General features: G+C 34.6%; 2 protein-coding genes across 2 annotated transcripts; both read right to left on the reverse strand.

Moving 5' to 3' along the window:
- Positions 1 to 292: 292 nt before the first annotated feature.
- LOC110009068 (uncharacterized) lies at positions 293 to 7,417 on the reverse strand. The gene is made up of 5 exons (XM_037635350.2): positions 6,647 to 7,417; positions 2,388 to 5,262; positions 1,593 to 1,749; positions 1,370 to 1,461; positions 293 to 1,286 (listed from the first exon to the last, which is right to left on the reverse strand). The coding sequence occupies exons 2-5, from the start codon at positions 2,604 to 2,606 to the stop codon at positions 1,257 to 1,259; spliced, it is 498 nt and encodes a 165-aa protein (XP_037491278.1). The 5' UTR covers positions 2,607 to 5,262; positions 6,647 to 7,417; the 3' UTR covers positions 293 to 1,256.
- A 1,552-nt stretch (positions 7,418 to 8,969) lies between these two features.
- LOC105629816 (major allergen Pru ar 1) lies at positions 8,970 to 13,812 on the reverse strand. Its single transcript, XM_089724462.1, has 2 exons — positions 13,626 to 13,812; positions 8,970 to 9,311 (listed from the first exon to the last, which is right to left on the reverse strand). Exons 1-2 carry the CDS (start codon positions 13,810 to 13,812, stop codon positions 8,998 to 9,000), a joined length of 501 nt encoding a protein of 166 aa, XP_089580588.1. The 3' UTR covers positions 8,970 to 8,997.
- Positions 13,813 to 14,121: the final 309 nt, after the last annotated feature.

Raw genomic sequence — 14,121 nt, forward strand, 5'->3', positions numbered from 1 at the left:
TCTTATTAGGCTATGCACCTCAACAGAAGGGATACAAACTGTATAATATGGAGACCAAGGAGATTTTTCACTCTAGAGATGTTAAGTTCGAGGAACACATATTCCCATTTCATAATAAGCTACCTATCTCTAGCTATCAGTTTTCCCTACCCTTTGCTCAATGAAGACACACAATAACCAACAAATAATCTAATACCACAATCAGAAAACACAAATATCACTTCTCCTTCATCCTCCATCCAATCCACCAACATATCAAACACATTTACACCACGTCCATGTAAATTTAGAATGGAGAAAGAATATTTTTTATATTTGATTAATGCCTTTTCCACGAAGTATCGTGGCTATTAAATAGCCAATTACAAAGGATTACAGCAGCTACAAATTAGGAGGATTATATTCAAAAACAAATTACAAGACTAGCAGAAATAAAGGAAATAACAAATTACAACAATAGAAAATATTTACAGCATTAGAACAAGTGTATGGTGATCATTGAGAGCTGACTAGTTCTCAAATATCGTAACAGCCCCTCTCAAGCTGAAGACGGTACAGACATAAGTCGAAGCTTGTCCCGATGACGTAGGAACAAAGGAGAACTCAACGGTTTTGTCATAACGTCTGCAATTAGATCTTGACCGGAAATAAACTTGACTTGAAACGGTTTCTGTTGAACCAGATCTTTGACAAAGTGAAAATCGAGTTGAATGTGCTTGGTTCGAGCATGAAATACCGAATTAGAAGTCAAGTAGATTGCACCAATGTTATCGCACCATAGAGTTGCTGGTGAAACATGATATCCAAGTTCAGAAAATAAGGATAAAAGCCACATAATTTCAGAAGTGGCATGAGTAATGAAACTGTACTCGCTTTCAGTTGAAGAGCAGGCAACAGTAGATTGCTTCTTCGAAGACCAGGAAATTAAATTAGTGCCCATGTAAATTGCATATCCAAAAGTGGATTTTCGATCATCCGGGTAGCCAGCCCAATCACTATTGGTAAAACATTGTAGTGAAATTGGTGATGAGTGAGAAAAGAAAAGACCCATATTAGCAGTACCCTTGAGATAACGCAACAAACGTTTAGCAGCAACCCAATGATTTTGAGTGGGCTGATGCATAAATTGAGCAAGCTTGTTGACTGTGAAGGAGATGTCGGGCCTAGTAAGAGTCACATATCGAAGGGAACCAACAAGTTGTCAAAACTTCTCTCCATCAACCATTAGTTCACCATCATGTTTCGATAATGATGAATTAGAAGCCATAGGGGTCGAGGTAGCTTTGCTGTCAAACATATTAAACCTCTGGAGTAGATCATTTATATATTTTTATTGTGACAACAAAATACCCGAAGACTGGGAAAGTACCTCAATGCCTAAGAAGTAGTGCAATTGACCAAGATCACGCACCAGGAAAGCAAATTGTAAAGCTTGCAAAAAAACTTCCAATTTGCTAGAATCTGAACATGTAATCAAGATATCATCGACATATATCAAGATGAAGCATTGAGTATTACCCTCTTTGTAAATGAATAAGGACGTGTCGGCTTTGGAAGCCTGAAAACCAAGTTGTAACAAAAATGTACTTAACTGATGAAACCATGCTCTTGGTGCTTGCCGAAGGCCATACAGAGACTTTTGCAGTTTACAAACATAATCCGGATGAACCAAATCAACAATCTGGGTGGCTGAGCCATGTATATGTCTTCGTCAAGATATCCATGCAAGAATGCATTAGATATATCAACCTGTTTTATTGGCCATTTAGATACAGTAGCAAGAGAAAGAACAGTTCGTATTATTGTGGTTTTGACAACCGGACTAAACGTCTCATTATAATCAATTCCAGGTTGCTGCGAAAACCCCTTCGCAACCAATCGAGCTTTGTAACGTTCAATGTCTCCATTAGATATGAAAGAGCCATTTATTGCCCACAATATTTATGTTTGGAGGGCGTGGTACCAATTGCCACGTCTTATTATACAAAAGGGCATTAATTTCACACTCCATTGCTTGTCTCCATTGAAGATGAGGTTGAGCTTGATCATAAGTTTAAGGTTCAGAAGATAAATAATCAGGCTTGCTCATAGAGATAAAGGCTTTTTGTTTCTGGTGAGTGGATTGCCGAAGCTGCATAGGGTGAGTTCTTATAGGCTGTTGTGGTGGAGCGGGTTGGAAAAAATGAGATGAGATATCAAATACTAAATCAAGAGCAAGCTAGTTTGTAGGAGCACATATGGTACGATTTGATTTGGTGGAGAGTGAGACGTAACTGAAGTTGCGGGATTATTATTTGTGTGAGTTGGAGAGACGTTAAAAAGAGGAGGGGTAGTCTTTGTGGTGGAATTGGACTGTGTAGAAGAAGATTGGTGAGATAAGGATGTACCTGAAAATCCGCCTGCAGCATCCAAGTGTGGTGGTATCTGATTTGAGATAGATAACCAAGATGTTTCATGTGGAGATGGACTGTTACCTGCAACTGAATTAAATCCAAGAAATTTTGTAGGGTCAAATTTAACATGACAAGCAAGGTAGACACATTTTGACTTAGGATCCCAAACAACGATGAGCATGATGAGAGGGACTTGTTCCTAAGTAGATACATGGAATGGACCTAAAAGCAAACTTATGGGTGGAGTATGGTTGAAGGAAAGGATAAACAATACAACCAAAGGGTTGTTGAATAAGGTAATTTGGTGGTGAATTGTATAAAGACACATAAGGACATTTATTTTGTAAAGTTGGAGAAGGCAAAATATTAATTCACTAGACACTATTTTCGGCAGCATAATTCCAAATTTTAATGGTAATTTAGCATGAGACAGTAAGGTAAGGGTAGTTTCGATAATATGACGTATTTTTCTTTCAGCAATGCCATTTTGTTCATGGGTGTAAGGGCATGCAATTCTGTGAATTATCCCATTTTGTTGAAAATATCTATTTAATTTTTGATACTCCCCTCCCCAATCTGAATGAAAAGCTAAAATTTTGGAATTAAACTGACGTTCTATAAGGGAATGAAATTGCAAGAACATATTATATACATCACTCTTATTTTTCAGCAAATATAACCATGTAAATCGAGAAAAATCATCGATAAACAAAAGAACATACTTATGACCTAGGCTAGAAACAATAGGTGCAGGCCCTAGACATCAGAGTGGATTATTTAAAAAGGAGCTGTGCTTTTATGTTGAACAAAAGCTAAAGGCATTCTAGATAATTTTACTAAATTACAAGCAGAACAAGGAGTAAAATCAAAACTAGAACAAGGTATCTTTTATAATTTTGGAGACAGTCCTACAATGAGGATGACCCAAGGCAGAATGCCGATCAGAAAACGAAGGGACAATGGCCGTGAGAGCAGATTTGAGAGGTCATCTGAGGGAGTAGATACCATCTTCACTTGGGCCCTGCAGAAGAATTCTCCCGGTAATCTGATCCTTAACAAAGAAACAGTGAGGCCAAAATTCAAAAAAACAACAATTATTAGCGGTGAATTTTTGTACAGATAAAAGATTTTTGATAATTTTGGGAACACATAAAGTATCCTTCAGAAGAAGTGGACCGTTAGGAGAAGGGATAGTAACCGTACCAGTATGTGAGATTGATAATCCAACACCATTTCCGATATGAAGATTATCAGAACCTTGATACTCTGTAGGGGTGCTTAATGATTGAATGTCCAGGGTGACATGGTAATTAGTAGCAGTGTCAGGGTGCCAATTAATTTCTGACAAGGAGGTGTTGGAATAATTTGCTGAAGGTGGTGGTTGTTGTGGGTAGTAATTGATCATGGGGTAGTAGGGAGAAGGTGGTGGTGGATATGATGCAGGTGGTGGGCAGTTATATGAATAGTTGGCCATTGGTTGTTGACTGGTTCGATTTTGAATGGAGTTTTGATATTGCCGTTTATAACGGTGACGACATTTGTCTGCACTGTGGTTTCTTAAGCCACATATTTGACAAGGGCCTTTGGATTTGGAATTAGAATTTTTTTGCCAATTGGAATTCGAATTTGGCAATGGGAGCAGAGGTGGGAGGGAGTTGTTTATGAATTGGGGAGACACCAGATTTGTTTGAGATGGTTCATGATAGCTTTTTAGAAGGATTTCATGAGCAACAAGCTATCCATGAAGCTCATGGAATGGAATGGGGTCAAGACGAAGATTCAATGCAGTAATGATATTATGATACTGAAAGCCAATATTTCTATAGATGATGGCATTGAATTCAGCAGTTGAAAGGGTTCGGCCAGCAGCATGTAACTCATCTTTAAGTGCCTTGGCACGTTGGAGATAGGTAGAAATAGATAGGTCATTTTTCTTGAGCTCTTATAGCTCAATGTGAATTTGAAGTTGTCAGTTTTGAGAGACTGAACCAAAGGCTTGTGCTGAAGCTTGCCAGACATCTTGAGAGGAACTTAACCCAATGATATATGTGAAGACTTCTTCAAAAAGAGAGGAGTGAAGCCAAGAGTGTAAGAGTTGATCTTGTTTGAACAAAGTTGTGTATTCCGGATTAGGAATATCAATAGCTGGGTTGGATGGAGATTTAATTATTTTTGAGGGTGGAGAAGAGCCATCAATAAGATGGTTGAGATTATGATAGTTGAGAAAAGGTTAAAACTAAGTTTTCCATGATAGGTAGTTTGATGATTTTAATTTGACTGAGAATGAATGTTGTGCATTAGTGGGATTAAAAGAAATTTAATTTGATGAATCAACCATGGTGCTCTGATACCATGTAAATTCAGAATGGAGAAAGAATATTTTTTATATTTGATTAATGCCTTTTCCACGAAGTATCGTGGCTAATAAATAGAAAATTACAAAGGATTACAGCAGCTACAAATTAGGAGGATTATATTCAAAAACAAATCACAGGACTAGCAGAAATCAAGGAAATAACAAATTGCAAAAACAGAAAATATTTACAGCATTTGAACAAGTGTATGGTGATCATTGAGAGTTGACTAGTTCTCAAATATCTTAACACTCCAAACACAACAATACATCATTTCACCACAGACAGTCAGAATACACACAATGTAACCACATGAGACCAGGTCTCATCATCACACAACAACACTCCAAATACTTAACCTTATCGACCTTACCTTGACAATAACAGCCTGCATAAATTACATGAACCGACCTTACCTACCATTACCTTAAGGAGAAGTACCAGAACCAAAATAAAACCTGACTGGTTGTTGGACTTTGTGGCCCTAGCATCTTCCAATAGCATTGATCCATCACCTGCTAATATAAGAGGTCAGTGTCTTACTCATAATTTATCATATTCTTCTACTTAGCCTTTTAAAATAATTTAACCAAAATGCATGAACCTAAATCATATTTTCATGCAAAAAAGGATGATAAGTGGCTACAAGCCATGCAGGTTGAGTTAGATGCATTGGAAGCAAATGACACATGGGATATCACAGATTTGCCTAAAGGGAAAAAGGTCATAGGGTCCAAATGGGTTTATAGAATCAAATACAAATTAGATGAGATAGTTGATAAATATAAAGCTCGCCTGGTGGCAAAGGGTTACAACCAGCTATTAGGCTTGGATTACACAGAAAGTTTTTCACTCGTGGCTAAGCTAGTAACTATGAGGGTTTTGTTAGCACTAGTTGCAGCTAATTCCTGGCCCATTCATTAATTAGACATCAATAATGCCTATTTACATGGACATATTGATGATGATATCTACATGCTACCACCAAAAGTTTACACTAAAGTCTCTAATGGATACGTCTGTAAGCTAAAACGTTCTCTATACGGCCTTAAACAAGTAGGAAGGCAGTGGAATAAAGAATTCACCTCTTCCCTGCTTGCTTATGGGTTCATTTAGTCATCAACAGACTATTGTCTATTCACTAAAGGTAGGGGTGGCGAAAATCCAATTTTCGAAATTAGAACCATCGGTTCCGAACCGGTGGGAACCAGAATCGAAATCAAAATCGAAACCGAAACCAGTCCAAATCGGTTCGATTCCGGTTCCACAAGTTTTGGAATCGTGAACCAGTGGTTTCAGTTCCAATAAGAATCGACAGTTCTAGTTCCATCTGAAATCGGCTAGAACCTTCCAAAACCGGCCAGAATCAGTCCAAAACAGGCTGGAACCATTGGAAAACCGGCCAGAGAATCAGTTGGAACTATCGATTTTTGAACCATTAAGGAATCGAAACCGTTCGGTTTCAAACCAAAATCGAAACCAATCGGTTTTAAACCAAAACTAGAACCGTTCGGTTCCAAACCATAACCGAAACCGTTAATTTTGGTTCAGTTCCGGTTCCAAATTTTTTGGAATCGGAACCGGCGGTTCCGGAACCGTGGCCACCCCTAATTAAAGGGAGCGGTGTTGATTTTCTCTTTCTCATTGCTTACATAGACGATGTTCTTATTACAGGACCAAATGAATCACAAATTTTCGTAGTCAAACAGTTTCTACATGCAACATACACCATTAAGGACCTAGGTCATGTAAGATATTTTCTTGGTCTAGAGATCGCTAGATCTAACAATGGCATGTATTTGTCTCAAAGAAATTTTATATTAGATCTAGTTCATGATGCAGATCTAGATACATGCACAACTATTCAGACACCATTAGCCCAAAGGAATAAGATTATACCTAACATGGGATCCTTACTACCAGATCCTGAGAGATATCGTTGGCTCGTTGGTCATCTCCTCTACTTAGATCTAACTTGACCGAATATAACATATGGTGTTCAGCAGCTCAATCAGTATATGAAAACATCCAGAACCAATCATCTCATAGTCGCTTTACACATACTCCGAGATCTCAAGGGTATAGCTTCCCAAGGTCTCTTTTTTCCTTCTCAAAATAGCCTCCAGTTGCATGCCTACTGCGACATTGATCTGGGTGGCCTGCACTCTCACGCGGTGATCTCTCTCTAGGTACTGTGTTTTTCTCGATGACACTCTTATTTCTTGGAAAATAATAAAAAAAAACAAAATATTATTAGTTGATCTACAGCTGAAGCATAGTACAGATCCATGGCAAAAATAACTTGTGAACTAGTTTGGATTACTTATCTTTTGAAGGATTTACAAGTGGACTGTAAGCTTTCGATTCCTCTGTTTTGTGATAATCAATCGGTGATTCACATTGCCAAGAACCCAGTTTTCCACGAGCGGACGAAGCACATCGATATCAATTGTCATGTTGTCCGACATCGATTATAAAGTGGTTTTTTTAACTACATCTCATGTCCCTTCACACCTTCAATTAGCGAATCTACTCACAAAATCACTTCCCACTATGATAGTTACTGAGTTAGTGTCCAAGTTAGGTTTGGTCTATTTACCAAACGCCAACTTGAGGGGGATGACCAAGTAAACAAATGAAGCAACGGCGCTAGGTTTCATCAAAACAAAGAAAGCTAAGTTTATTACAACACAATGTATCGTTTGGGCCTTAGAGAAAATGTAAAACCACAAAACAAGTTTGGGCTTTTCTATACAAGCCCACAATTAATTTATCTAGTCAAACACATGTGATCCACACATAATTTAGTTCTAGTATATCTAATATACAAGCAGACACATAGTATCAGATTTAGATCTAGAATAAATAGGCAGTGGTTATTTTTTTCTATTCATTATCCTATAATCATCATCATCTTCTTCTTCAATATACTATAGTCTACAAATCTTTGTAGTTTTCATGTCCATATCTTTATATTACAATTTACAATTTTGATCAATTAGCGCAATTTGGAATTTAACCAAAAATCGACTTTCTTATAATTTATTCCATAAACTTTGGACTAGGCGAATAAATGAATTCCTTTTTTACTTTAGAAGAGTGCGAGAAGTACCTATCAAAATAATAAAACAAGAACAACCGTTTATACAAACGTGTAGTCATTAAATTACAATTTATGTTGAGATTGGTGTTTTTGTTCTATACAAATCACTTTGTCTATTCTTGTAATTAGTCTACTCATAAAAACAACTTTAAACATTTAACAACAGGCTAGCTTGTGTGTAGTTTACAATATTTTTTTTTGGTTCAACAATGCGCCGAAAATAAATGGCGGAGGCCACCACACTGAAACCAATTGAAAGCAATTATGCCCTTCGAGTTGTAACCACAAAAGGGGTATACGCTACATTAGCAGACGGACCAGAATCTAGTAAAAGGGAATAAGACAGTCAAGGCTTAGGCAAACTCAGAATATCATTATCATTCATGTCAACTTAGCTGTTGGAAGCTTCTTCATCATACTCCCAAGAACATTTTTTTTTTAAAAAAAAAGTTGCTTATAAAATTATTTTGATTCCTAAAAATATAAAAATATCTTTTGCACCCTCAATTTTAAAAACTTTATTTCACACTCCAAACAAATTTTCCTAAGTTTTGCCCTTGTTCATTGACTATGACCATTTTATGAATATTTTTCTTTAAGGTGGGATCTAATGCGCTTCTAGTTGACTTTTGGGTTTTTGTACATAATATATTTTAATTTAGCATGATAAGCTTAACTTTGTTAACAAAAACCCTATTTCTATATTGAAGTGTTTTTAGATTCATGTTATCAATTTAAACATATAATAAATAATGGTTATCTGGGAATCACGTGAATAATGAATCTAATAGAAAAACTTAGTCTTCTAATGTTGACTAACACTTTATGTAGCATTATTATTACATTTAATAAGTTGTGACCGAGTGCATAAATTTAATCCTTTAATTGTTTATTTTTTAACAAAATCTTATACAGTCCTCAATTTAATTTTAATGTTACTTTCTATATATATATATATATATATATATATATATATATATTATTCAGTATGCGATAAAAACAACCAAAGCATTAAGCTTAACATAAATAAGGGACATTTTTGAGAGCGAGGCAACTGGAAACTTAATTAGCAACAAATAACAAAATTTCAAAATTTTTATAATTGCTCATATGGCTTATACTAAAACTGAAATGCATGTAAATTAATTTACACATCAGGATTTGCCAAGGCATAGGCTTCATAAAGCTTGAGATTTGCAAAAAAGAGTTGTGTAGTATATACTTGGCAAGCCCTAATTTCATCTTCTTTGCCCTCAGCGCCATCAGTGACATAGGCCTTGCAAGCGCGCTTGCAAGTTGTTCCTCCATCAGGAGAATTTTCAAACTTGACATGATAAGACATTTTCTCGACTAAATTAGAATTTATGAGAGCAGGATCTCCTTCAATTATAGAGTACTCAAATATGAAATTCTCCTCATCTACAGCATCAACTCTTTCCTTCACATGACTTAATACACTGCCTGAACATTTTAAACAACATTAGTAATTTTATTATAGAAAAATATGTGATATTTACACATGCCACCTTGATGTATAATTCTAGGTAAATGTCGCAATCCACTTATATCGCTTTAAACTAAAATAACTTAATGTGTAAATACTTTCAAATTAACTTGAAAAGTAAAATTTATATTGAACGTTGAAAAAGAATGCAAGCACACATTTAGTTTATATATAAATTAAAATTACATAATTTTCCACAATGTCTTTATCATTTCTTTAATTTAATATATAATTTAAACTTCCTAATTATGTAATAGAATCTAATAGATACTCCCTCCGTGTCCATTTAATAGCAATATTTCATATTTTTACGAGAATTAAGAAAATGATTGAAACACATTGATTTTTTTAAAATTATATAGTAGAATATCTAATTTGTCCTTATCTTAAGATTAAAAACTCTCTAGTTATTTTTATTACAAAATCAATGATTATTTTATCTCTAAAAAATATGTTAAAATTAAAAAAAAATATATTATTAATAGACTGTCAAAATCCTAAATAAACACTTAAAATGGAACAAATATAAAATAATCATTTGTTGCTATTAGTGAAACGAATAAAGTAATCAATGGCCGGAAAAGGATAATTGAATTTCGTAAATGGGTGTTTACAAATAGATGCAACTTTAAAATCTTAAAACTGAGACATTTTTTGTTTGTTTAATCACGATGCTTAATTTCTCTCGGGTTGTACAGCGTAAAGATTTTTTACTCTTCCAGCAAAGTGCATTTCTCGAAGATCTGATTTATATTCTCAATTTTAAAGGGTTTAGGTAGGCATGGCCACGGTTCCGGAACCGGCGGTTCCGGTTCCGGAACCGGCGGTTCCGGTTCCAGAAAAGCTGGAACCGGAACCGAACCGAAATTGGCCGGTTCCGGTTCCGGTTTGGAACCGTCCGGTTCCGGTTCCGATCCGATTACAAAACCGACGGTTCCGATTGGTTTTCCGGCGAATCGCATAATTTGAAATTTTAAATTTTTAATACCGGTTTAAAAAAAAAAATTATATTAACATAAAAAATTTAAAAATACTGTTAAAAAATTTTAAAATATCAAGACCAACTAAAAAAAAAATTATTTGAACATAAAAAATTTAAAAATACACCTAAAAAATTTCAAATTTTTAAGACCGGTTTAAAAAAAAATTTGAACTGATTTTTTTTTTTTTAAGTTTGAACATAATGATTTTTTTTAAAAAAAAATTTGAATTGATTTTTTTTTTTTTAAGTTTGAACATAATGATTTTTTTTAAAAAAAATTTGAACTGAATTTTTTTTTTTTTAAGTTTGAACATAATTTGAAAAAAAAAAATGGGCTTGAACTTAATTTTTTTAAAAAAAAAAAAAATTAAGTTGCCTACGTATCCTCTTGGGGTTTAGAGGAATCAAAGCCCACGTAGTTCTTACTTACCTTATATCAATGTCACCCCTTTTACCTTAATCGCTATTTGCACCACCGGTTGATGTTCCCGTTGAGGACCCATCGTATAAATCAAATAAATCTTCATTTTCGTTTGGATTTTTCTGGGCTCTTAGTTCGGCTTTGGTCCAATCATCCACGCACGCTTGTGCTTCTAATGAATCGGGTGTCATACGAGATCGTGTTTCATCAAGTATGTTACCTCCTTGACTAAAAGCTTGTTCAACCGCAACAGTGGAGACCGGAGCTGCTAAAATTTGTTTTGCAAGTAAAGAAAGAATTGGAAAAGTATTTGCGTGACGACTCCACCAACCTAAAATTGGAAAATCTGCATCTGCATAATCATCACCAAACTCAAAAGAAGTTGTTAGATAATTATCAAATTCTGAAATAGAATTGGATTCCCTTGTTCTTTTTTGTCTTTGCAATAAAACTTGTTGGGCAACACCAACACCACTTACCCTTTGTGTTGAAAATTGTGGAATATTAGATTGAGAAGAAGTAGAAATAGAAGTAGATGTAGATGAACTAGAAACTTGAATAAATTCATTATATAATTGCATAATATTTTGTTTAACTTCATGCATTACTACATTTATATTAACATTATCTTCTACATCAAGATTTAATACATCATAATAAATAGTCAAATAATCACATAATACATCCATTCTACATCTAGGATCAAATACAATAGCAACAAGATAAAGAGGTGGTATATTTTTAAAATAAGATAACCATTTTTTTTTCATTGAAAAAATACAATCTTTTAATAAATCATCATTTTGAAATTCTTGGAGTGCAGTAACAATATTAATACACATAGGTAAAAATAAATTAGATGTGGGATAATAAACCCCACTAAATTTATAGGTAGCATCATTAAAAATTTTTAAAATATCTAAAATTTTTGCACAAATGTCCCAATTTTGTGGATATAAATTAATATCCTCAATATTATTAGTAACAAAAAAACATAATAATTCTTTATAAGAAAAAGACTCGTTTAGTAATTCATATGTTGAATTCCAACGAGTTGGGACATCCCTTGGAAAACGTTTTGGTCTTTTATTATTTTCTTTACAAAATTTAGCCCAACTTTTCATTACTTGGGGATGTGTCCATAAATATGAAATAGCTTTTTTAATTGGAGAAATAAAACAATCAAGAATTTTTAAACCATCTTGTACACATAAATTTAAAACATGGCATGCACATCTTATATGAAAAAATTTACCACCAATATTTGGTTCACAAATTCTTTTAAGTTCAATAATAGATCTAGTATTTGCAGAAGCATTATCAAATGAAATTGAAAAAATTTTTTTTTTCAACTTATATTCATCTAAAATTGAAACAATTACTCTATAAATATTATTTGCAGTATGTTTATCATCAAAAACACGAAAACCAATAATTCTTTTTTGAATTTTCCAATCATCATCAATCCAATGACATGTAATACCCATATAAGAATGCATTTGCCAATGATCACTCCAAACATCACAACAAATTGAAACACGAATTTTCAATTGAGAAAATAAAAGCTCTAATTCTTTTTTTCCTTTATTATACAAAGAAATAATAGTTCGTTTTACTGTATTTCTTGGTACTCTTTTAGCACAAGGATTTAAAGCTTTTTGACAATAATTATTAAAACCTACTTTTTCACCAAAACTAAAAGATAAATGTTCCATAGAAATCATTTTTGCTAATTCTTCTTTTTGTATTTTTTCAGAATATTTAAATAAAGAAAGGTTAGAAGTGTACCCGGAAATTTGTTGTTGAGACCGATCAACTCCTATTTTTGTTGGATGTTTTGCCTCCAAATGCTTCCAAAATGATCCATAGCCGCCCGCTTGTTTAAATTTATAAGATTTTCCACAATAATTGCAAATTACATCATACATTTTCTCACCTTTGAATTTTTTTGTGAAATGAATGGAGAATATGTCGGAACTTTGTCTTGCTCTTGTAACAATTTTTGCTCGTTGCTCTTGCTCTTGCTCTTCATCTTCTTGAAATTGCTCATTAAATTCGGATTCTTGAGTTGGAATATCCAAATTTTCATTTGGAAAACCCTCAAAATTAAATTGGTCGGGAATCATATCATAGATGTCGTTTGTAGGGATAGATGATTCTCCAATTTTTCCCTTGCCCTTACCCGAATTTGAGTTTCCTCCACTTGCCATTATATGATAATAAAATATAATTTGGAAAATTGAATAAAAAAAATTAGAGAGAATAATTACCTTAATAAGAGATAAATGTTGAGTAGAGAAAAATAAATGAATAATATAGAGTAGAGTGTAGTATATTGTAGAGAGAGTAAGTAGAGAGTGTAGTATATTGTAGAGAGAGTAAGTAGAGAGAGTTGAGATTTTTTTGTAATGAATTTGTAAATAAAATGAGGTATTTATAATAAATCCAAAAATTCATTTTTCCAAAAATACCCTTCAAACTAGCCGTTATGTAGCCGTTTATGACAGTTGGGAGGGGTAATTAAGACATTTAACAACAAATTTAAAAAAAAAAAAAAAAAAAAAAAAAAACAAAAATCTGACAGTTACAACGGCTAGAACCGCCGGTTCGAACCGGTTCGAACCGGCGGTTCCATTCCGGTTCCGACCGGTTCTATGGAACCGCCGGTTCTGGTTCCACATTTGCTGGAACCGGAACCGAACCGGAATTTTCCGGTTTCGGTTCCGGTTCGTCCCGGTTCCGGTTCTCACCGGTTCCGGTTGCGGTTCCGGGCCGGTTCGAACCGACGGTTCCGGTTCCCGGAACCGCAATATGGCCATGCCTAGGTTTAGGTAGGTTTCCAAAAGGAATACATAGATTGTAACTGACCTTCAGGAAAGGTGACGTGCCTGACAGTACCAGGTCCTCCATCTCCGTGAAGAATGGCTAAACTTTTGATGGCCCCAGCAGGCAGGACTTTGGTAAGGTAGTTATCAAATTCAAGGACAACCATCTTGAACATCTTCGATGGTGGGATTGAGAACTCAGTCTGCGTTTCATAACTCACAATAGCCATTATCGGTAAAGTAGAAGGTGATTGTAAGAGCAATACACACACATATGTCTATATATGTCTATTAAAGCCTAACTTTGTTGACCAAAACCGACAAGTAACATTTGTTGTGTAATAATGATTATTTTGATCAAATAAATTATGGACCTAACAGAAAAAATTAGCCTTCAAATTTTGACTAATACAGCAGCTTCTTTCTCTTTCGGGGATCTGCAGTAAGGCAAGATTGGCCTTTTTGGCTATGAAGCAGCAGTAAGTGGGGTTCACTGTTTGGGTTAACAGCCACGTTACTCTCTTTTAGACAAAAACTGA

Source organism: Jatropha curcas, chromosome 7 (assembly GCF_041381405.1).
Source record: "Jatropha curcas cultivar XTBG-Jc1 chromosome 7, XTBG_Jcur_1.0, whole genome shotgun sequence".
In the NCBI taxonomy this organism is placed as follows: domain Eukaryota; kingdom Viridiplantae; phylum Streptophyta; class Magnoliopsida; order Malpighiales; family Euphorbiaceae; genus Jatropha; species Jatropha curcas.

Coding starts and splice junctions, on each gene's coding strand:
- LOC110009068 (XM_037635350.2), bottom strand. CDS start 2,606: ATGTATCTACTTAGGAACAAGTCCCTCTCATCATGCTCATCGTTGTTT. Junction 1,750..2,387: donor TGCTGCAGGCGGATTTTCAG/GTACATCCTTAT, acceptor CCAATAAAACAG/GTTGATATATCTAATGCATT. Junction 1,462..1,592: donor CCAAGAGCATGGTTTCATCA/GTTAAGTACATT, acceptor TTACATGTTCAG/ATTCTAGCAAATTGGAAGTT.
- LOC105629816 (XM_089724462.1), bottom strand. CDS start 13,812: ATGGCTATTGTGAGTTATGAAACGCAGACTGAGTTCTCAATCCCACCA. Junction 9,312..13,625: donor GCACGTCACCTTTCCTGAAG/GTCAGTTACAAT, acceptor TAAAATGTTCAG/GCAGTGTATTAAGTCATGTG.